The sequence below is a fragment of the Pleurotus ostreatus genome (genome assembly GCF_014466165.1).
Source record: "Pleurotus ostreatus strain PC9 chromosome Unknown scaffold_4, whole genome shotgun sequence".
NCBI lineage: Eukaryota > Fungi > Basidiomycota > Agaricomycetes > Agaricales > Pleurotaceae > Pleurotus > Pleurotus ostreatus.
The window spans coordinates 2,792,622-2,814,693 of NW_023503159.1; the positions used below are offsets into that span (position 1 = coordinate 2,792,622).

The 22,072-nt window shown below is 52.1% G+C and overlaps 8 protein-coding genes across 8 annotated transcripts; 4 read left to right on the top strand and 4 right to left on the bottom strand.

Moving 5' to 3' along the window:
- Window positions 1-139: 139 nt before the first annotated feature.
- On the bottom strand, window positions 140-1,532 carry PC9H_006769 (uncharacterized protein; the record flags this gene model as incomplete). The annotated part of the gene is made up of 9 exons (XM_036776310.1): window positions 140-159; window positions 218-302; window positions 359-521; window positions 575-642; window positions 693-870; window positions 928-1,041; window positions 1,099-1,168; window positions 1,221-1,289; window positions 1,343-1,532. The coding sequence occupies 9 exons, from the start codon at window positions 1,530-1,532 to the stop codon at window positions 140-142; spliced, it is 957 nt and encodes a 318-aa protein (XP_036632329.1).
- Window positions 1,533-2,250: 718 nt separating this feature from the next.
- PC9H_006770 (uncharacterized protein) lies at window positions 2,251-3,650 on the bottom strand (the record flags this gene model as incomplete). The annotated part of the gene is made up of 10 exons (XM_036776311.1): window positions 2,251-2,384; window positions 2,434-2,470; window positions 2,520-2,586; window positions 2,636-2,700; window positions 2,751-2,839; window positions 2,888-2,976; window positions 3,030-3,143; window positions 3,197-3,266; window positions 3,320-3,388; window positions 3,446-3,650. The coding sequence occupies 10 exons, from the start codon at window positions 3,648-3,650 to the stop codon at window positions 2,251-2,253; spliced, it is 939 nt and encodes a 312-aa protein (XP_036632330.1).
- Window positions 3,651-4,122: 472 nt separating this feature from the next.
- Window positions 4,123-6,417, bottom strand: PC9H_006771 (uncharacterized protein; the record flags this gene model as incomplete). The annotated part of the gene is made up of 16 exons (XM_036776312.1): window positions 4,123-4,216; window positions 4,281-4,336; window positions 4,391-4,545; window positions 4,600-4,682; window positions 4,758-4,850; window positions 4,922-5,186; window positions 5,242-5,389; window positions 5,442-5,466; window positions 5,517-5,569; window positions 5,621-5,668; window positions 5,723-5,794; window positions 5,850-5,919; window positions 5,985-6,041; window positions 6,102-6,162; window positions 6,218-6,249; window positions 6,314-6,417. The coding sequence occupies 16 exons, from the start codon at window positions 6,415-6,417 to the stop codon at window positions 4,123-4,125; spliced, it is 1,416 nt and encodes a 471-aa protein (XP_036632331.1).
- Window positions 6,418-7,166: 749 nt separating this feature from the next.
- PC9H_006772 (uncharacterized protein) lies at window positions 7,167-8,731 on the top strand (the record flags this gene model as incomplete). The annotated part of the gene is made up of 12 exons (XM_036776313.1): window positions 7,167-7,278; window positions 7,333-7,401; window positions 7,457-7,526; window positions 7,581-7,697; window positions 7,749-7,834; window positions 7,885-7,973; window positions 8,028-8,092; window positions 8,144-8,169; window positions 8,226-8,263; window positions 8,322-8,348; window positions 8,401-8,497; window positions 8,559-8,731. The coding sequence occupies 12 exons, from the start codon at window positions 7,167-7,169 to the stop codon at window positions 8,729-8,731; spliced, it is 969 nt and encodes a 322-aa protein (XP_036632332.1).
- Window positions 8,732-9,071: 340 nt separating this feature from the next.
- On the top strand, window positions 9,072-10,760 carry PC9H_006773 (uncharacterized protein; the record flags this gene model as incomplete). Its single annotated transcript, XM_036776314.1, has 12 exons — window positions 9,072-9,252; window positions 9,351-9,419; window positions 9,484-9,553; window positions 9,631-9,744; window positions 9,808-9,896; window positions 9,966-10,054; window positions 10,108-10,175; window positions 10,276-10,301; window positions 10,361-10,398; window positions 10,476-10,572; window positions 10,646-10,687; window positions 10,738-10,760. The coding sequence occupies 12 exons, from the start codon at window positions 9,072-9,074 to the stop codon at window positions 10,758-10,760; spliced, it is 906 nt and encodes a 301-aa protein (XP_036632333.1).
- A 544-nt stretch (window positions 10,761-11,304) lies between these two features.
- PC9H_006774 (uncharacterized protein) lies at window positions 11,305-14,899 on the bottom strand (the record flags this gene model as incomplete). Its single annotated transcript, XM_036776315.1, has 3 exons — window positions 11,305-13,146; window positions 13,372-13,790; window positions 13,849-14,899. The coding sequence occupies 3 exons, from the start codon at window positions 14,897-14,899 to the stop codon at window positions 11,305-11,307; spliced, it is 3,312 nt and encodes a 1,103-aa protein (XP_036632334.1).
- A 1,461-nt stretch (window positions 14,900-16,360) lies between these two features.
- Window positions 16,361-17,086, top strand: PC9H_006775 (uncharacterized protein; the record flags this gene model as incomplete). The annotated part of the gene is made up of 3 exons (XM_036776316.1): window positions 16,361-16,669; window positions 16,738-16,803; window positions 16,886-17,086. 3 exons carry the CDS (start codon window positions 16,361-16,363, stop codon window positions 17,084-17,086), a joined length of 576 nt encoding a protein of 191 aa, XP_036632335.1.
- Window positions 17,087-18,740: 1,654 nt separating this feature from the next.
- On the top strand, window positions 18,741-20,876 carry PC9H_006776 (uncharacterized protein; the record flags this gene model as incomplete). Its single annotated transcript, XM_036776317.1, has 2 exons — window positions 18,741-19,097; window positions 19,164-20,876. 2 exons carry the CDS (start codon window positions 18,741-18,743, stop codon window positions 20,874-20,876), a joined length of 2,070 nt encoding a protein of 689 aa, XP_036632336.1.
- Window positions 20,877-22,072: the final 1,196 nt, after the last annotated feature.

Sequence of the window (22,072 nt, forward strand, 5' to 3'; positions counted from 1 at the left end):
GGTCGATGATCGAAGTGCGTCACATTGATGACGCGCAATAGATTGGCGATTGAGCCACATTGGACGTACTGGGTACTGGCCGATACGACAAAACAAGATGAAACTACGCAATGGAGCCTGAGACCGGTTTCGATACCGTCTAGCAACCCATCGTGACGCCTAGAAATCAGATACTTGAGCCGTGTATCATCAAGAGGTAACAGAACAACCAACGCACCGTTATAAGGGCCGGGGTGGTCTGACGGTTCACCTTCAAAGATATTAGGCACCTCGTCGATCGTACACCCATCACCTGTATTGTCCTGGCCTGGCGGGACATCAATACATATCTTATGCAACATTTGTCAACTAAAATCACCTGAACAAGACAGCCACGCTGCATCTGATCTCCGGATATGCTACGCGATAGATAGGACTGCTTAGTTTTCTGGTTGAACGGTACAGTGATCAGACTAACCACTTCTCCCTTCGGGTGGTGGAAACCCAGAAAACGCCCCGGAACGATAGGAACAATATCTCCCCTACATACGATAAGTTGGCGTCTCATTCGACTGAGGAAAGGAGATCGACTAACTTGTTGTTGATATGTGTAAGGGAAGTGTCATGGGAGTCAACGTAGTTTGCAAAGGCTTGGTTTCCGACCTGGTTCAACAGAGCTGAGGTGGAATCACATCACAAATGGGTCTTCTTACTCGAGGCATGCCAAACGTGACGGTCCTGAAGGTGGTTCCAGACGGCAAGTGCAAAGGCAAGTAGACCGCGTCAATCAAGGCAATGGCTCCACCTAGAGAATGGCCAACGATAGTGACACGGGTGGCTGAGAATTGGGACATCGCGGTTTTAACAGCTGCGAGGACAGCAGGCGCAGCTCTTACCACAGAAATATCCTCAGAAAGTGCCAGAAAAGGAGAAGCAATGATAACATACCGCGCCTGTGCTTCAGAGAAGCCATTGTGTACCTGGATGGATCTGCTGATTCCAGGGAATAGGGTTGGATTAAGGCTGTCAAAGAAGAAATCTGCATCTGTGAGCAGGGGTATTCTGGGTTTACGGTGTCAGATCAGCGTCATCCTTAACAGGAAGGTAGAGCATCCCCACAATTTTGAGGTATCTGTGCCTTGGTGCGCCACGATGACGGACTTCAGACTGGCGTCGTATCCAACATACCCTAGGATCTATTTGTGAGAGGTTCACTAGCTGAATGGTTACAAGGAACTAACAGAACTGGACGATCGAGCCGTCGCCCCCAGAGGCAACAGGTTGGAACCCAGAGTTGGCGTTGCAATTAGCTGCGAACGACGTCAGTGAAGTTTATAGCTTTAACGAGATAGACGGTCCTTACCGCCACAGGTCCACGTTTTTGTCGTTGCAGGTTTGCAATACGCCGTAGACGCGTAGAACGAGTAGGGTTTGAATACCGAGATTTGCGCACTCGAAAGGACGGTGATACTCTGGCGGGTCTCGAGCACCGGTATAGCAACGACGGCTGAGATGAATACAACAACCGCGAGAGAGAGAAGGGAGAGGACCATCTTGACTGAGAGTTGCCCGCTTGGACTGATTCAACCCCGCATCATCCATTAAATACTTCAATGAACCGGGATGGGATTCCAGTCTGCCGACAGCCACCTGTTCTGTGACAGAAGCCTGACAAGAGAAGGCAGGATGGTTCACTTGGCGAGCATCTCAACCGAGACACAGTCCAGCGCCTCCAATGTCGTAACACCTAACATAGCTTGATGAACTTTATCGGGAAAAGCGTTAGCACTATGCTGCGATCATCAGGCCAGAATAGCTTTGTACCAAGCTGACACAAGAAGCCGAGTGTGGCATGGAAGATCCAACACAGTACTTACCAAGTAGTGGAGGCATGCGGTGTTCTGTCACTAGGCAATGATTGGAACAACTTCACCAAAGATGAACATCTCCGAACGTGCAGATTTGTACCCTGGGACATATGGTCATTCTCTTTATAGAATGGTGGGCTCTCACAATTAAGCGTATACATGGGTCTTCTCATGTGGAGCAGCAGACATTTTGGCAGGCTTCGCAGGATTAGTTCCGTGTTTTGCACGGCTATGTTTATCTTACAACTGCCGAGCAGGCACGTTCAAGTACGTGTAGTTGCGAGTTGCGTTGATGAACGAGCATCATTGCTGAACTGACATGAATTGACGGCGCGAGCAACGGAGTTATCTTACAAGCGTCCACCTAGCAACCCATGTTGACGCCTTTCAAAGTGGGTCAATATCAATCGAGCTGATCATCTGATACGGAGATAGCAGATAGCTCACCATCGTACGGACCACTGTGATCACCTGCGTGTCCCTCGAATATGTTACCAACATCACCAACTGTGCAAGCACTATTCGTATTATCTTGCCCTGTGGACAGGCATGAGACCGGCATGTGGTTATCTGCAGCAGTACTGACCTGAACAAGAAGTCCAAGCGCCCGAATCTTGGATATGCTTGAAAGAGGTCAGGGACTGATCGTGAAAACGGAACCAAGGAACATACAACTTCACCCGCCGGGTGACTGTAACCTAAGAATCTTCCCGGCAGGATGGGTACGAAGTCCTCCCTACTCAAGTCAAGGTGATGTTGCCTTTAGCAGGAGGGCTAGTAGCACGTACCTATTGTTAATATGGGTCAGAGAGATGTGAGAGTCAACGTAGTTGGCAAAATCCTGGTTTCCGACCTATTCCCAGTCCCGTCAGTAATATTCGTTGATGAGGCAAGTTTGATTACCCTCGGCATGCCGTACCCAATGGTGCGGAATGTGACACCAGAAATGTGAAGTGGTAAGTAAACTCCGTCCAAGAGAGCCAGAGCAGCGCCTGCGCCGGTATTTAATCACTGGAGCAGGAAAAATGAACGGGGCGTACCCAAGGAGTGGCCGACAACGGTGACTCGCTTCGACGCAGGATGAGCAGACAAAGTACGTTGAACAGCAGCGAGAATTGTTGGTGCGGTCCTGCAATAACGGATGTGTCACGAATTGGCTCTCAGCATATGAAAGTGGCTTACTTCGCGTGCTCGTTACGGAAACCATCGTGGACGGTAACTGCACTCGGAACACCCGGAAAGAGAGAAGCATCTAGTTTCCCTCGAACGGCCTCCGCGTCAGTGAGCAGAGCTTGGCTACGTGGTAATGGAGTGAGAATATGTAAATTCCCAAGTAGGAGAGTACTCACATTTTAGAGGTATCCGTCCCTTGATGGGCTACGATGACCGAGTTCTGCGAGGGCGAGAAGCCAACATACCCTAATCATAGTACAACATCAGCAAAAGATTTCGTGTAGCAAACAAGTACGTACAAAACTGTGTCGAAGAGCCGTCACCGCCGGATGCAGTTGGGATGAAATCAGCGTTCGCGTTACAGTTAGCTGGTTATAAATAAATATTAGATATAGTGCTCCATCCCGGCCATGGTACATACATACCTCCGCAAGACCACGCCAAAGTTCTGGCTGGCTGGCAATATGCCGCACTCGCAAAAAACGAGAATGGTTTGAATGAAGCAATCTGCGCTGTGGACAAAGTGCTTATGGCCTGGCGGGCGAACAAAGAGGTCTCTAGCGTCGGGGCCGCCGAGACGAACGTCGCGACGAAGGCGATGGTTTGAAGTAGGCTGGATGCGGTCTTCATCGTATCGTTGCCTAGTTACCCGCCCACCAGTGTTTCTGGAAAGCTGCCTGTAACAATACCCTCCATCTGTGCCCTTTATAACATCTCGCAATATACCATTCCAGGACCCATGCTATCAAGAACCGATATGGTGGGAAGAGGGAACATTGGGACCATGAGCCAGGCGGTAGTCACGGTGGATGACTGTAAGAGCACTCTGACAGCCCCATATGATGATATCTGCAATATGTCAAGGATCAGAAGAACAGAACACTTTGAGCATGGACAGGCTGAGTTGCTGGACTAAAGATAGGTTCATAATTGACTTTCGTGTGAGAACCGGTTCCGGTTAGGGGCTACCCAATCACTGAATTCGTAAAGTGAAAGAAACCTATCGCGACGAACGACATGCCGGAAAGAAGATGGCACATGCGGGGCACCAAAAGAACGTGCTACTAGGCTCGAACGTTTCAAAACGGAAGAGAAAATACCTCTACTGCTCCACAAAGTCATCGCACACATGTGGGTTGTGAAGCTCGGCTGGTTTCCGAGTAAGATATCCACGCTTCACGCCTTCTGTATAGGACCTGAGAAAGACAGGATGTAAGAAGCAGCTTTGGATGATAAATTAGATGATTAGAAGGAACCCACCACTGACGCGCCGTATCACCGGCCTCTGGCGAGATTTCGATCTTGAAGCTCCAGAACTACAAAGATCAGCCATACATTATAACTCCTACGCAAGCAAGGAAGCGACGCACTATCCAGCCTTGGCCCTTGCTATACGCCAATTTCTGGGCATCTGCCCAGTCACGAAGGAAATCGTCGGAAGCGTCGAATTGGGTAGAGAGTGCCCACTCTCCGAACCAAAGGGGAGAATTGCCCACCGCCGCGTCGTTCTCTACGCGGCGTAAATCTATATAACTTGAAGTGAGCTTGAGGAATAGTGGGCAAATAGCGAGAGACATACTGCAAATGCTTATCAAGTAAGCGTCTGGGTTGGGATCAGCTACTCCCTGTGGGATCATGAGGACGCAAGAAACTGATGTCGGGCTGATCAAAACTCACCCCAAACCTAATCGAAAAATACGAATGAGAATGCAAAATGACTGGATAGAAGTAACTCACGAATAATATAAATGGTTGTCGTAACCCTGAGGACCGAGAGTGGCATCGGCAGGATTAGGTGGGTCGTTGAACTGCCAATTGATATCCATGAAACTAAAAAATTGCACAGGACGATGATCAATGATCAGCCATCTGCCGTAGCGAAGGGACCGACGTGACCTCACTTTGTAGTGAGTGGCTCTCGCTGGCCACCGTCTTGAGCGTGCACGTTGAACACCGGCTGGATATTAAATTCCGCCGCTATCTGAAGGAGGATCGGGCCCGCAGCAGCGAGTGCATCCTGGACTTCAGGGTTGAATTGGTTCGTATTCGATGCTTCCGTCAACACTGCTGTGAAGTTGGCTGAGGGGAAGTGGGGAAATCTAGCGTGTACACCGATTCCTAAGAGTGCTTCGACCGCACGAACAGTCAAGACGAAGTTCTTTTGGACTGGTTACACGAGGGTCAGCGAAGGGGAAAAGATCATGCAGGCACGGAGCCATACATTCACCATATCCGGGAGTCAAGGTCGCATCCATGATAGGCTCGTTGACTGCCTGGATTGAGACGGCGCCTTTGAACATTGGATCAAGATGTGCCATGCCGGTCATTACGGCCGTCCACACCAAAGCACGGTGATAGTTGTAGTCAGTCTAAAACTACTTGAGTTCTCTCCTCCATCATCTAAAGTTGAGATTCGCTCACATAGAACTCGACATCTCTCGTGCATCTGCTCGTCGAGGGTCAAATATGGATCAAAGTCCTTCTAGTGAGGCTAACCTTCCCGTGAACATTTGCTGAGCGGTCTGAACACCGGGTAAAGCGTGATGGTCCTATACTTCCAAATGAAGGGTATATTGTTGAAGGAGGGGAGATGTAGCTACCAAAATCGCGACGATACCAGCATCATGGAGTTGACGCAGCCCTCTCCGCTACGAAGACAGACTGAGCCGATAGACATGCACTGAATTAACGGAGTAGCAAACCAGATGTTTGAGGCCACCTTTTGGAAAGAATTCGCCTTTATCGACTAATTGTTCTATTATCCAGTATCCTAGCTAGGGGAGCCTCGTCAGCACTAATTCATTGTTTATATCGAAAATGAAACCCTACAGGAATGCGAACTGTGTTGATGCCGAGGGAGGCAAGTTCGTTGACATCATCTTGGTTAAACCAAGTGGCCCTGTTGACCGTAAATCAATGTGAATTTCGTGAAGTCAGGATGTGCTCATCAAAGCGGTATCTTACCAATGTTTATTGAATTCTGCGGAGACCTTTTTCTCAGGATATGCTTCAGCAAAAGCGCTACCACGGAACCGCTTTCAATTAACCAAGGATATCGTTATGAGTGTGTTTAGGACATACGATTCACTCGCTATGCACGTCGAACAGTCTGAACACATCTCTCCACCCATGGCCAACCATCCTAGATCCATGTAAGATACAGGCAGAACCTGATTCCCTATCACTGATAGGCATACCTGCTGGTAGCATCCACGGCTCGAGGAGTAGCCTAGAAGTGAACTAGTTTGAGAAGGTGTTCTGGGAGGTTACGACTGCAAAGCTAGTGCGCTAACCAAGAACCAAGGTTGACGCCATATATTTTCTTGGGTAAACCGGCGAGGACAATCCTCAGAAACGAAAGGAACAAAGCCGCAGACAAAAATCGAGAAGCAAACATGGGGCGAACGAAATAGACAAGGTTTCAAGACAGCCTGCTCGGGCATTGCTTTAGTACAGATGAGGTTAGGCACGGGCTGGCTGGATAAGCAGTAAGAATCACTATCAGATATTATGATATTGGTCGGCGGCTGGCACGACACTAGCTTCGTTTTGCATGGTGTGCGACGTGGACCAACCCGAACACGATTGCGACGTGTGGTATTGACTTCTACGAGGGCCCATAGAGGTCATGAGAGTAGGATTGTCAGTCTTCTGATACGCAGTGTGGCCAGCTGCTCGCTCGTCCTGCCGTACATCGCTGAAATGAGGCGAACCTCATGGTGGTGTCCTCATGAGTCGCCCAAACAGGCGCGCTTACCCTGTGTAGTCACGGGCACGTCTGGTCACTAGTGTCACACAACAGCGAGCTCCTTGCGGCAATCCCTTTCCCTCTTTCCGCCACTGTGTTCACGATGTCTGATTGCAACAGGAGGTCTCTTGACTCAGAATTGTCTACCCTCTAGCTGCCATATCAATTTTCCGTTACTTGCAAATATCATGTCGAACACGTCGTTATAGTCAGTGTCAGCTGGAATGACAGCCGACAGTCAAAGTTGCTACGTGTCCCAGGCTTGCTATAATACGCGCTAGAGAAGCTTCCTTTGCCTCAAGCTTCCTCTACTACACCTACCGCATAACATAATGGCGCTTCGATCCCTGGCTCTGACTCTGGCGGCTGCCTATATTTCCCAGCCACTGTCCCTCGTGATGTCGATGAAGATATATCCTTCGGAAGATATCGCGGCGCTGAAACCTTATACATATTACGCGAGTGCCGGGTACTGTAAACCTGAAGATACTTTGACATGGAAGTGTGGAGGTATATTTTCAGCGATTCACCGCGTTTACACGCTCTAAATTCGACGAACCGTAGAGAACTGCGAAGCAAACGCCCAGTTCCAGCCCTTTGCCTCGGGAGGCGATGGGAATGCGACCCAGTACTGTAGGTTATCATTCGAAACAGCCCTTTGTCTGTGAAGTAAAATGTGCGGCTTTAGGGTATGCGGGTTACGATCCCAAAATCGACTCGGTCATCGTTGGACACCAAGGAGCCGACATCAACTTAGAGTATGTATCCACTTATCAAAATCATACTCTCAGACTGATTTCATCTTCTTTTAGACATGTCATAATGACAGTAATGGATATCGACATTGTTGATCCAGATCCAGTCATGTTTCCTGGTATGATTAAGAAAGGTGTAGCGATGCATGCTGGATTCATGAGAGCACACGCTTCGTAAGAGGATGCATCATTCAGTTGTCTGTGCTCGGGCTCATGGACACATAGTTCGGCCGCTGATGTGATGGCCGCCGTAAAACAAGCCACCGAAAAGCACAACACTAAGAACGTGACATTCGTTGGTCACTCCTTGGGTATGTATCGCTATGCCGTTCGTATTTCCTAGATACTAATAGCCTCTAAGGCGCTGCACTTGGTTCGCTGGACGCTGTTCAGTTGTCGTTGCAAGACCCCAGCCTCAACATCAGGGTAATTGGGTACGGCATGCCTCGGGTTAGTTGTTCCATTACCATGGCTGTGAACTACGAATTCTTACGTTCCGCTCAGGTCGGGAACACTGCATTCGCTGATTACATTGACGAGAAAATTAAAGTCACTCGTATCAACAATAAGTAAGTTCTCCTTCACCCTACTATACCCATATATTTACGTTGCTCTAATAGACTCGACCCCATCCCCATCGTACCTCGTATGTTTCTTCTATTCAACTAGATTTCGACATTCGTTGACGCCAACCCCTTCTAGCTACGGAATATGGTTATTACCACCCGTCCGGCGAGATCGTCCGTGCTATAATTATCATTCTCAGGCAAACAGCTGATACCCCCTCTCTCTATTTAGCACATCCTCGAAACTGGAGACTGGGTAGTCTGTCCAGGTAAAGCCATTAATCATGCTTGTCTTTCCCTATGCTTAGCAGCCAACAGGTCAGGAAAGTAACGATGGGACATGCTCGGCCGGCGCCGTAGAACATATGTTCGCAGGCGCTATAACAGACCACTCTGGCCCATACGATGGTATGCTCATCTCTGTCCTCCATTCCTTGCAACTTAGACGCTTACCCATCGCGTGTAACAGGCGTTGTTTTCGGCTGTGGTCCATCCACGCTGGCAGATATACTATCGCCGGCTGATTCTGACTCGACGCCTCAAGGAGAAATTAACGCATCTACGCCAGAAGTACCAAAGCTCGTGGAACAAGACCCTGCTGGCTCATCTCATATTTTCTCCACTAAAGACAGCGAGCTATGATCGCAGACATTGCATCCATGGAACTCTCACTTTACCGTATAGTAATAGCTTGCGTGTATTCATATTTTCTTGATCAGTCGAAGTGTCTCCGTGACGAACAGGCACAATGTAGTACGCCACCATTATACGTAGAAGTAGTAGCGTGGGAAGGGTGTCGCTAGCACTACGCAATCGAGAACTGGGTGACTTCGCAGCATGCTGTTTGCGAAAAGCTAATGTCAAGCTATAGGATATATATAAGCCATGATCAGACTTCCAAGACCCCCATTGTTCCGCCCACCGGAGTCTGCTTTGTTGCAGCCTTCGTCTACGCCGGTCTGAACGGAGTCGGGCAGCCACGATGGTTTCCGTCATCGCTAGCTTATTGTTTTTGCTGCTGCTAGGCGTCCTGAACGTCCGCGCCGCACCGCAGACGAGCCCAAGTGCCCTGACGGAGGCGGAAATCAATAAGTACACGCCCTACACGTATTTTGCCCGCGCAACATACTGTGGCGTCTCAACGAAGAAGTGGAATTGCGGAGGTAAGTTGCTCCTCCTCTGACTCTCGTCTCGTTTCACGACTCAGAACTGAACGTTACTTTCGCTTGATGATCACATCACGTACATCTCCATATTACAGAGAGCTGTACGAAGAACCCGACGTTCAAGTTGACTGCCGCCGGTGGGGATGGCAACCTGACACAATATTGTGAGCTCGAGTTTCTTGAGTATCCGTAAGGGGCGATGACTGACAAAGTGACCCTTTCTGCTAGGGTATGTTGGCTACGATCCAACCTTGAAGACGGTTATCGTAGCCCACCAGGGGACAGACAGGTCCAAGAGGTGCGTTCAATTCAGTAGGGCCCCGATGCTTTCGCGTCCATTGGCTATCAACACGGTGCTAATGGATCATCTCGCAGCGGTGCTGTAGCGACTATAATGGACATCGCCCAAGTTCATCCCAGCAAGTCACTCTTCCCTGGTGTCACTGCAAATATGTTGGTCCACAAAGGATTCGCCGAGTCTCATTCTAGGTAAGCCGAATTCAGTAGTGAGCGCTATCGTTAGAACCGCCGACTTATCTCAGGCTATACCAGGTCTGCGTCTGCGGTATTGGCAGCTGTGCAGAAGACCCTCAAGGAACCTGGTACGACGAAACACGTAACGCTCGTCGGACATTCTCTGGGTGAGTGTACATACACCACTCGCCCCACTCGCACTCGTTGACGTGGATGTATGTTTTACACGTTGGTAGGAGCAGCACTGTCGCTTCTGGACGGCATATACCTCCCTCTCCACCTTCCGGGGATCACGTTCTCAGTCATAGGCTACGGAATGCCGCGTGTAAGCCTCCGCTCCTTCTCATATCATGCGCCTTGACATTGATCACCTTTTAGGTTGGAAACAAAGCGTTCGCTGACTACGTCGACGCTCATGTCAAATCCCTCGTGCGGATAAATAACGGGTACGTAGCACATCCTATGTATTCAACTAATTTTCCTGCTATTTTCGTTTCATTTCCTCTATCATGAGTGCTTTTGTGTTGACGGAGCATTGTGCAATAGAGAAGATCCAGTGCCAATCATGCCTGGTATGCATTGTCTTATAGCCATCTTGAATTCATAGACTAATACGAAGTTTGATTCGTAGATGCATCATCCGGGTATCGACATCCCTCAGGCGAAATCGTACGTCCACTTCTGGTCTTCTCCTTGTCATGAAAGAAAGGTACCTGTGCTTACACTTGTTACGGCACCTCGAACAGCACATTTCTAACAAAGACAGAAAATGGTACAAATGCGCCGGCCAGGAAAACCCGTCTGCAGAGTGCTCGGACGGTAGTGGTGCGAGTATCTTTTCAGGTATGTCTCTCTCTATATATTTATATATTACTGTATGAGATCACTTATGCTGGGGTTGTGTGATGTCTCCTAGCGTTCACGGGCGGGTTGGATGACCATAGTGGGCCTTATGGAAGTGGGTGGTTTCGTTGATTCGTTTAATGATATACTCACATGGTCTCTCAGGTGTCTCCTTTGGCAGTTGCTGATGTTGCTTACGCGGTGCAATGTAGCTATCTCAATACGAGTGTTTGAATAGCATCTAACCGTTCCTCCCCGGTGGGTCGATGTAGATAGCTGACAGTTGTCGAACATGCCAACTTCAGTTTACGCCACCGGCGCGATAGGAAAGTAGCTGTCATTCGTGACATCCATAGCAGTTGGTTATCTTGCTAGTGTGTTGTCAGAGAGGTGTTACCCGATACCAATCCACATAGAATACGAAGATGCCAGACCCAATACTTTTTGGCACTTCAATTTCACGGACTCCGGTCAACGACAACGCGTGTCTCTTGGATCCATGGTACTTAGCATGAGTAGTAGCGACCAACACAAACTTGGGCTCGTCTGGGTATGTGGACCGTCGAATGAATGGATAAATCGGAACAGACAACATGGTATAACAGTAATGTAACCAAGAAAGACTCGACAGAGCGATGATATAGATATATGATAACGACATGGGGAACGTACATACGACATACATAGTACGCGAAAGCAAGGGTGTAGCAACATCGTGAATGTGCAATAGCATCAATTCGAATACTGCGCCGACGACGCAGGCCTCATTTTCGGCCCTAAACCCAGCCTTGACGTCGACGCGGATGGCGGCGTCGAATCAGGGATTGTTGTTGAAGAAGCTGCTGTGTTTGATCCAGTAAAGAGAGGGAAGGACATTGTGTATCGTTTTCGTGCGCTGTGAAGGATTCCGCCTGGACTGGGCGTCGATGTGGTGGTGGTACTGGAGGCAGAAGTGGAGGAGGATGAAGAGCCGTTCACACGGTGGAATAGTCGTTCGGGGGAGGTTTTAAGTGAGTGGAGAGCTTTTGAGGTAGCGCTAAGAGGGTGGTGGCTACTCTCTTGCTTCGCTTCCTCCTTCCCCTTGTCGTCACCACCACTGCCGCCCGGCGCGCCTTCTGCACGCACCTCCTCAGAACCCTCAGCCTCGCCTCCCATCACCCACTCCAGCCTCTTCATCAACCCACTGACTCCCCCAATACCCCCAACGCCGCTCATCCGCCTCCTCATGTGTGCCCCACTGCGCGCATCAATACCAATGTCATCCACGGCACTCGGCCGACTCGGGGTAACATCGTATCGCGGAGAACGTGGTACAACCTGAATATCATCTACGCTCATCCGGGGTTTACGCGACCTCAACGACGCTGGCACTCCTGGACTCGCGCCTGCTTCTGGAAGTGTTGCATGCGGTTGTTGGGCTTGGGGCTGGGATTGTAAGAGTAGATTTGGGTGCTGGGCTTTACCGTGTCGACCGAAGGAGAACACCCTGCGTACAGACGCGGGGGACACTACTGACGAAGACGAGGAGGAAGGCGGAAGCGTGGTTGAGGGTGATTTTGAGTGATTGGATGCCATCGTTGTGATCGAAACGGAAGGTTTCCGGATATATGCGCTTGGAAGCTCTGGGACAGGTGGACGGTTGCTCTTTCCTTCTGAACCACCATCACCGTCGCCAACACCCACATCCGCAATACCTCCTGCGCTCATTGAGCTCGCATGTCTCGAACCATGACGCAGTTTAGGAATCCTCAAGCTCCCCAACGACGCGCGTATACTCCGTCTCCTCGCAGCGAACACCTGACTGACACGGCTCGTCCCAGGGGGACGCACACTTTTGGTGCTTTTCGTACTCTTCGCGCTTTTAGTGCTCCGGAGGCTTCGAGTGCTGTGGACGCTGTGGATTGTAGCGGCATCGTCGTCTTTGGCCGGAGGAATGGGGGCATCCGCCTGCGCTACGATTGCAGTTGTAGCAGTTGGAAGAGGCGGAGGCGAAGCGGCAAGAACCCTCGAATCCATTGAGTTTGCGATCTGGTAACTCATCTCCGACGCGATAGCAGAAGGATATCGCGTATGCTGCGTTGGGCGGGGCGTGTTAGGCTGGCCGTCCTGTGCATAGGGTGTCGGCGTGTTCGGAGGTGACGAGAATACATGGACATATGACGTGGAGACTGGCGACGAGGGATTCGAGCTCGAATTGGCGCTGGCGCTGGCCTTGAGGTCGACGAGGGAAGGAAGGTCGTGTAAAACTGCAGGCGGTGATTTGAGGATTGTGAGATGCTCGGCAACGATTACATGCGCTTCTTCCTGGTCTTCGTCATCTCCTGTGAGCTCTCCCGTATCGCTTCCTTCGCCTCCGCGGTCCACGCTACCCGTGAGATCCTCCGTTAAATCTTCTCCCGCTTGCTGATGAACCTCTCCCGTGATATCTGCGGTCACCTCCCCTTCCTCCTCCTCGAGCTCCTCCTCTTGATCATCCAGCTCCCGCGCAATTGTCTCAGCCTCTTTCCACGCCTCCTCGAGTTCGGCCTCCAGCTGTGATATTCGCTCCTTCGCGGCCTTGAGCTCAGCCGTCCGCTTCCCGTAACTTGTATTCAACTGACATCCACACAACGGATATCAATCGTTGCCAGCATCACCACGATCATTCAGCACGAGGATCAACGTGCACAGCAAATGCAGATCATTCAAATAGCAGAATGATACCACGGCGGAGAATGGAATGCATAAGAATGGAACGTCAATCAGTTAGATAAAAGCCTCGCGGGACAAAAGGAGTGGTATAACAAACAACACACATACCTTACGAAGAGCAACCGCTAATGCACTGGCCCAATGCACATCCTGCAGTTTCACGCACTGCGCCTGTTGATCGACTATCCGCATCATCTGCTCCAACAACTGATCGCACTCGGCCGTAGTTTCGGATAACTGGGCTGCCAGTTGCGCAATATGTCCCCCACTCCCTCCTGCTCCGGTGTTCGAGCTGCTGTGTTGCTGCATTGAACAAGCGTTAACGGCTTGCAAGAGCATCGTGCGTCTGTGGACGCAAAACCGATATCGGGCTTGGGCAGTGAGCTTGGCGTGGTCGAGGCGCTGGAGCTCGTTCGGGAGTTCGTTGTCGAGGATGTTGAGGGAGAGGAGACGGATGAAGGATTCGCGTGCAGACGTACGGATTGCGCGGGAGACGATGTGTTGTAGTTCCTTGGATGTGAATGTCCCTGTCGGACGAAAGGGAGAGGTAAGATGAGAAGAAGGGGAAGGGATATTTGCACGTACACATAGCAGCTTCTAGCGGTAGCGATTTCCATTTCAGAGGGACGGAGTCGTAGTTGATCGGTGGCGGGGGTGAAAGGTGTTGGATAGAGGGTTTGGGTACTGGTGTGGTGGCTGTCGTCGGGGTCGGCGTTGTGGCAGATCTCGAAGGGATTGATTGGGGCGAATGCGGATACGAATGCAGAGGGGGAGGAGTTGGAGGGTGCGGTGGCGAGGGTGAGGGTGAAGGCGAAAGAGGGGGACGGTGATCGGTTAAATCATCATCATCGGAGTCAACCAGCGGGGGTGGGGAGAGCGGGGAGATCGGGGAGAGAGGTGACTGTAGTGCCGAAGGCGGACGCACCCTGGCTCCTCCACGTCGTTCCTCGACTTGTACACCGACACCATCACTATCTTCCTCCTCACCGATATCTCCCAATTTCATTCTTGGGTACTCAGAGTCACGCTCCTCGATTGCCGACAGCGACGTTGGTAGTCCCTTGCCATTCCCGTTCGCACCATTGTCGTTGACGCTTGACGCTGACGTCGGTGAGGTGCTGGTAGACTGTGGTGGCGGTGAAGGCGAGGACGTTGGGCTGCTTGTGTAGAGAGTCGACGGGAATACGTGACTGGGGGTTGAGGTTGTCGATGATGTTGCTATGTAGCTGCCGACCCTCGGCCTCATGAGATTCGTCTCCATCCCCTCCTCCTCCTCCTCCTCCCGCTCCCTCGTCGCCAGCGTCGAAGTGGCAGGTGTTTTAGCTACAGCAGCAGCACGGAATGAACTCGAATTCGAATGGGTCGAAACAGCAGGTGATGAAGGAGGCTGGGAGTGCTGCTGATAGCTTGGAGGAGGACTAAACGGCACCGGCGTACCCGGCGGCGACCCAGTATCACTCCCATTGTAACTCAAGCCGCTGGTACTATAGCTACTATCGAAGAGAGTGATCGGGGTGGCTAGCGCTGACGATTGCCTTCCTCGAAGTCGGGGCCCGGAAGGCGGTGGTGGACGTCGGACTCCGCGCTGATATATACTGCCGCTGCTCGTGCTAGGACTTGACAGCGACATCGACATCGATATTTATGGGTGCGGGTGCGAGTGGGGGTGCGGGAAGGCGAGCAGATGATTGTGTTGTCTATGTCAATGTCAGGATCTGTCACATGCCGTTATTCCTCAATCATCACGGAGACTTCAGAAAAAACTCACCAGACGTGGGTAATGCGCACTGACTATAGGCCGGGGTGGTTCACCAGCATCTGCTGGCAGCAGGAACGGTCGAGCAGGGGGGTCTTGGTTGTTGGGTTGGTGTTGGCGCGAGCGTTGTCACGGTCGCGCCCACCCTTGGTATTTTGTCACCATGTTTTTCTCAGGGTGTTGCAAAGCTCCATGAGCGCCGGAGTCCCGGGACTCATGTTATGATTACCGTCCCACCGCGACCGCGAGCTTCTTCGCTAGTATATATGTTTAAACATGCATTGTAGCGCAGTTGCGTGAATGATATGTTTATGTGTTTTCGACCTGCGGATGCGGCCGCATAGGCAAGACCGTGCATCATGATCGAATTAATTGTGATGTTTGACGTTAGATAACGTTACATACTTAACTTTGCGTCGAGCGCCAGCTTGGGTACATGTACCCAAGGACCTCGGGGAGCAACTTTGATCTTTGAGCTTCGAAATCGAAGTAATTCATTAATCTAACTCAGTCTGACGCTGGTCTGGCGCCGTTCCCGATCACTGCAAGGCTGGTCAAAAATTAGTTAGTTTCGTTATAATGCTCACCACTGGAGACGTGGATTGACAAAGTCTTTGTCCTGGGCCTGGGTCTGGGTCTGGGTTTATGGATCGTAGTCGCGTCGACTTTGTATGGTGTATGGTGTATGGTGCAGTACCATCCCGTACACTACACACTACCCGAGGCCCTCGAAGCGCTCCTAAGCCCCCTAAGCCCCTATGCATATGTCCTATGCATATGTCCTATGCGTATTACAGCAAGGTGCCTGATCGAGCTCCCTCCGATCGCAGTCAAGGGCTCGCCCGCTTCCAGTTCTTCCTTCTACGTTCTTCTTCCTTCTATGTACAAACGTTCTTCGACTTGCCCTTGCCGTAGGTTCTCGCAGGCCGGACGCGGAGCTTGTGCAGACCTGCGCCGTAGCCGTACATGCATTGCCTCCCTCAGCGCGACCGCGACCTCGAATGCCCTCAAAGCGAAGCGGAGGCGAGTCGCGACGCATGTATGGTGTGGAGTCATGGACTGTGCCACGGCCCACAGTTACAAGTCACAAGTCACAAGTCGCCGTTGTATCGTTCAACTTCAAGCTTATTGAACTCTCATGAACATGAACCGTGAATCGTGATTCGTGATTCGGCGCCGAGTATAAAATGGACCGTTCGTCGGCGGTATTGCCCCCCCTCCTCTTCCCCAACATATCATATCATATCACAAACAATCACCTCTCTACCACTCTACCACTGAAACTTACTTAAACATAAACTTACTGAAACTTCGCGCTACACACGAGGCACCACGACGACGATGTGCCATATCCTGTGTTTCCTGACGGGCGCTGGGCTGGCGACCTACCTCGCGCGCCGCCGGCGGGACCCCCTGTACGAGGACGGGGAGGATGTATATTACGGCGATCGGATGCGCGAGAGGGAGAGGAACGCTACCGGCAACCCTGGCAACCCCGGTACCGGTACCGGTGATATTCGCGGTATCGAGCACGTCGGCCGCAAGCAGCAGCAGCAGCAGCAAGAACGGGACTTGCGACAAGATTCAAGAGCGCGAGGCACTGGAACCGGAGAGCGCGGTGGAGGTGCATTTCGTCGATCGGTGCGTAAGGTAACGTTCTCCCGTGTTCATGGAATCGCTTGCTTATCTCCCTCGTCTCGCGCTAACTGTCTACGTAGCTCTCTAAAGTGACGGAACCGCTAGTTGAGTTCTTCGAGAATGTGGGCGATGCGCTTGACGGAGCTGTGCGTGCGCTGATCCCGCCTTCTTCTGCGTCGCGTGTATAGAGTGTATATGTCTGATATGTCGATATCTTGTTCTCGTTAGGCACGCGAGCGACAAGCGCGTCGCACCACCGCTACCACTGCTGCTGAAGCACCCCAACCCCAACCCCAATTCCAGGCCATGGCTGAGAAATCGCCGTTACCTGAGGCGGGGGGGGGCGGGCGAGCGGGCTCATACTCCTCGTACTCGTACTCGTACGTAGTCCGCCCGTTGGCTGTTCAACCGGGATGCCCGACGCTTTGATATCATGCTGCGTTTTCGGGCGTCCATCCATCATCCACCATCCATCATCCATCATCCACCATGCTCCTGCACCTGCGTTTCGCGCTCCCCATATGCGTTCTTCATCGCGACGTGCCACCCACGACTCTCACTCCGACTCTACTTGTGTGTTAGGTTGTTAGGTGTTAGGTGTTGGCGTCGCAGGCGTAACACGTAACATCTACGCGTGACTTTGTATCGATGCTATATACCGCTGGTTTATCCCCAACGTGTATCGTACAATACCACCGTGATTACCGATGCTCTCGCAGACAGTCGATAAAAGAGAGATGATCATCAGACATTTTCCGCAGTCTGCAGATTGCACGCATCTCGCCCGGTTTGCGTTTGTGTATGTCCGGAATCCAGCTACAGCACGCTGCCACGCTCTGAGTTCAGGCGGCGACGGCGCGTAACAGGGTTGTGTCGCTGAGTACTGAGTAGGTAGCGCCCAGAACTTAGAAGAGCGTATGAGCGCGTTTGCTCCGCGGCGCGACCTGATAATAGATATCATTTCAACACCTTGAAGAGTCAAGACAAACAAGTTACAACGCGAAGCGTCCAAGATAATAGATCACACTCGCGAGGTGGAGGTGGAGGTGTCGGGAGTGGGAGCGGGAGATGGGGAGACAGGAGATGGGGAGACGGGGGAAGGGGGAAGGGAGGCGGGTTGGTCCGGAGTGGGCGCTTGGGATGAGTGGGGAGCGGGAGGGTGGTGTACGTTGTAGTGGTGTAGCGGTGTGGTAGTGCGATGCGAGTGGAGGAGCACGCCCGCTCTCTATGCTTCTCTGAGTGTCGACTCTGTGCTCGTCTACCCCATCATGCATCATGCATCAATGCGTCGTAGATTCACTACGTCGGGGCAGAGGAATGGAGGAGCTAGGATACGCGTCGTCGTGCTGGTACAGATGCGGGTGTGGGTGTGGCATTTGTGTGGGTGACGTAGGTCCTAGGTGATCTGGGTGAAGAGGACGAGCATGGAGTATCATATATCATATATCAGACGGGGAGACCTAGGTTGGACGCGGTGGACGGGTCGGGTCAGTTTGCGGAGAGCGTTGCGGAATATGTGTGACTGATGGGCAATGTAGAGGAACTAATCGTCGTTGTATGCACGGACGAGTGGGGAGCCTGCGTAGACCGACTTCGTCTAGCAGCACGCCCCATCGTTACACCGTCAAAATTTCAATCTCTCAATCTCTCAATCTTTCAATTGTGGACATTACATCACTAATGACCTAATGCCTCGCAGCGGACTTTCAATCGCTGTCGCTATTGTGGCGAGCATAGGCGGTTGTTTGCCTCTGTTTGCATTCCAACCACAGAGTCATTGTCATTGTCCTCGCTCATTGTCGTTCGCTATTATGCTCTATTATCCCATGTAGTAGGTGATAATACCGATAATAGGTGGCAGGTCATGGGCGGAGTGATGGGTGGTGTATATATAGAGACGGCCGCAGTGTGGGCAGCCAGACAGCTGAGCTGGTTCTCTCTCTCTACGCCTCGACTCCTCGATTCTACTCCTCGACTTGCCTACTCTCCACGCCTACCCTCGACGACTTCGCATACGCATACTCTCCGCTCGCTACTGCAATCAACATCACCCGCGACACGACCCCTCCATCGACAATCGACAATGTCCTCTGCCTCTGCAATCACGACCTGGGCAGCCCACGTCCACCCGGGCTCCCCCTCCTCCCCCTCCCATCCTAACCACCCATCCACCCACCAACCCTCTCACCAACCCGCTGCGCCGAGGACGCGCAAGCACCGCCGCCCCTCCATCTCGCGCCTCCACCTCAACCTCACCCCCGCACTCCCAAAACACGCACGCGCGCGCTCCGGCTCGGCGTCCTTCCTCCATATCCTCGATACGCCCTCCACCGGAGGAGGAGGAGGAGGAGGAGGAGGGAGCGGGGTGTCGCCCACTAGGAACGCTCTCACAAATGGGGTGTCGATGAACGCTAATGTTAATGCTAATGCTAATGTTAATGTACGCATACATTCACCCTTTCCCTCCGTATACCCGACTGACCCCTTACTTTCGTGATACCCGTAGACCCCGCCGACCCCTAAATCCTCCCCTCACACCGCCGACGCCGAGCACAACAACGCGTTCGACCTCACCGCGCTCGGGTACACGTCCCTCTTCCTGCGCCTCCCCACGCCCGCGACACCGCACTACCCTACCCCCATTCCTACCCTTCCCCATACCCTCCACTCTACTCACCCCCATAATCACCACTCTAACCTCCCTGCTAATCTCCCTACTAATCTCCCTGCTAATAACAATAACTCGTCGACCACTGCGACTAATGATATCTCCACTACGGAGAAGGATAATAGCACCACTACCGCTCCCGCTGATGATAGCGCCCACCAGAAGGCGGCGCATGGGACGTTCAAGGCTGCTTTCGCGCGCCTCAGATCGCGCTCGTTCTCTGCGCTGCTGCGCCCCCGCAAGGCGTGCTCCTCCTCTCCTTCTACCCCTCCTTCTCCCTCTGCTCCTTCTCCCTCTCCCTCTCCTTCACTCTCACCTTCAGGTTCAGGTTCAGCTTCGCCTTCACCTTTTAACCCTGCATCTCACGATACCTCCTATGGTACGGACGTCCCGCCCGTGCCTGCCATACCCGCGAAATACCTCGCCGCTCCCGCGTCCGCTTCGCCCTTCACTCCCAAATCTAAAAAGGATACGAAGGACGCCAAATCGAGCAAGGACATGAAGGTACAGAAGGAGAAAACGAAGGATAAAAAGGACGTGAACAAGGATGTGAAAACGAAGGAGAAAACGAAGAAGGAGAAATCGAAGAAAACGAAGGAGAGAAAACACGCGCTCCCGCCGACGCTCGCGGCCGAGCTCGCGCTCATGCAGTTCCTCGACGGCGGGTCGCTCGCGGACAATATCGCCCACCTCAACGCCCATTCCCACGCCCATTCACACTCCACCCACTCCTCCACCCATTCTCATTCCAATACCCATACCACCCATAACGCCCATACCACCCAACATGCTAAATTCACGGCGAGTAGTAACGGTGTGGGGTGTGGGGGCGAGTGGGTGTACACCGACGCGCACGGGGGTGTGTGGCGCGACGCGGACGAGGCCCTCGAGTACGCCCACCTCCTCGCGCCCTCCCCGACGTCTCCTTATTCTCCTTGTTCTCCGAGTTATTCGACGAGTTGTTCGACGAGTTATTCGGCGAGTTATTCGGCGTGCTGGGGCAAGGCGTCGCCGTGCTCGCCCGCGTTCTCGATCGTTTCTATCTCCTTCCCGGCTACACCTTTGAGCGGGGGTCCGAAGACGCCGTCTTCTCCGTTGAGCGGGGGGTTGAGCGGGGGGTTGTTCCCGTCTACGCCTTTGAGGGGCGTGTTCGCGGAGAAACAGACGTGGATCACGTTCACGGCCTACTCGCCCTCGTCGCCCTCTTTCCCCTCAGCGTCAGCTTCGGCTTCGGCTTCGTCGGCATCTTCCACCTCTACTAAGTGCTCGCGGCGCACCAGACGGAGGACGTCGCTCGGAAAGCGGGACTCGATGCGCCGGGAGTTCGGTGTGCGTCGGCTGGGGAGGCGCGGGTCGGTCGTGAAGCGGATGCCTACACCGTACTCTGATTACTCTACGCCCTCTACGCCCTCTACGGCTAATCAGGAGGAGGATGTGGAGGATGCTGATAGTGATATGGAGATGAACGGGGAGAGGAGGGAGAGCGGGGATGTGGAGGAGAGGAGGGAGAAGAGGATGGGTATGGCCGGGCTTGGGTTCTGGGCGATCTGAGTCTTCCACACTCTCCTCACGCTCCTCACGCTCATCGCTACGAAACTTTTGCGACGCCCGCATCCGCTCCTCTACGAAACTCTTGCGACGCTTCACTACACTTCATACTCCCCAACTCGACACTCGACGCTCGACGTTCTTTCCTCCACGTTCTTTCCTCTCCCTTGCTTGTTATCTTGCTTGTTTTGTTTTCTTGTTGTAGATGTCTCCCTTCGTCGTTTTGGTGTATCTTGTTAGAACGCACGGCGCGGCGCGGCGCGCTGTGCGCTGTGCTGTGTACCTCCCTCTCCCCTTTCCCTTGCCTCATCGCCCTCATCATCATCATCACGATCGTGTATCACTGTATCCTTGTATCCCTGTATCCGTTCACATGTTCGCTTTCCGTGTATACCTCAATGTATCGTTTCCCCCCGTTTCGTTTCGTTTCGTTTCTATTGTGTATCGTTTCGTCTATCGTCTATCGTGTATCTACGCAGTGTGTATCTACGCAGTGTATCTTTATTGTATGTACCGACTATTAATTACTTGCAATCAATCGTCCGTCTCCCGTCCTCCTGTCCTCCTGTGTCTGAATGCGTGTGTGCATCCGTGAGTGTGTGCATCCGTGAATGCGTGAGTGCGTGAGTGCGTGAGTTGTGAGTTGCGAGTTGCGAGTTGCGAGTTGATGAATCGACGGATCCCCTATCCCCGAAAATCGATTATCGACGACTCGGTGGCTGGACGACTCGGTGACTGGACGACTCGACGTCCAACAGAGTTTCTGCAAGACTGTGACGTACCTGGATTCAATTTCAAAGACTTTCGGCGCACTTACTAGTGCTCCTGAGTACTTGAAAGTAGAAAGTGGAAGGGAAAGGGGAAAGGGGTTCTCTAGGAGCCCTGTTATGAGGTTCAATGTTGAAATGTTGAAACGTTGAAACTTCTTGATGCGACTAACAACCAACAACCAGTTCCCGCAACCCCCCTGATTCCTGACCATTTCCTGATTCCTGACCCCTATTTCCTGATTTCTGATTCCCCACCCTTGAACATTGAGTCACTTGAGTCACTTGAGTCGCTTTGGGTGTTTAGTGCTTTGGCATACTCACTGGCCTTGTTTGCTCAGGTTGATACAATGATACAATGATACAATGATACAATACAGTATGTGGTGCTTGGTACTTGATGTGCGTAAGGTGTAAGAGGACACTCCTATT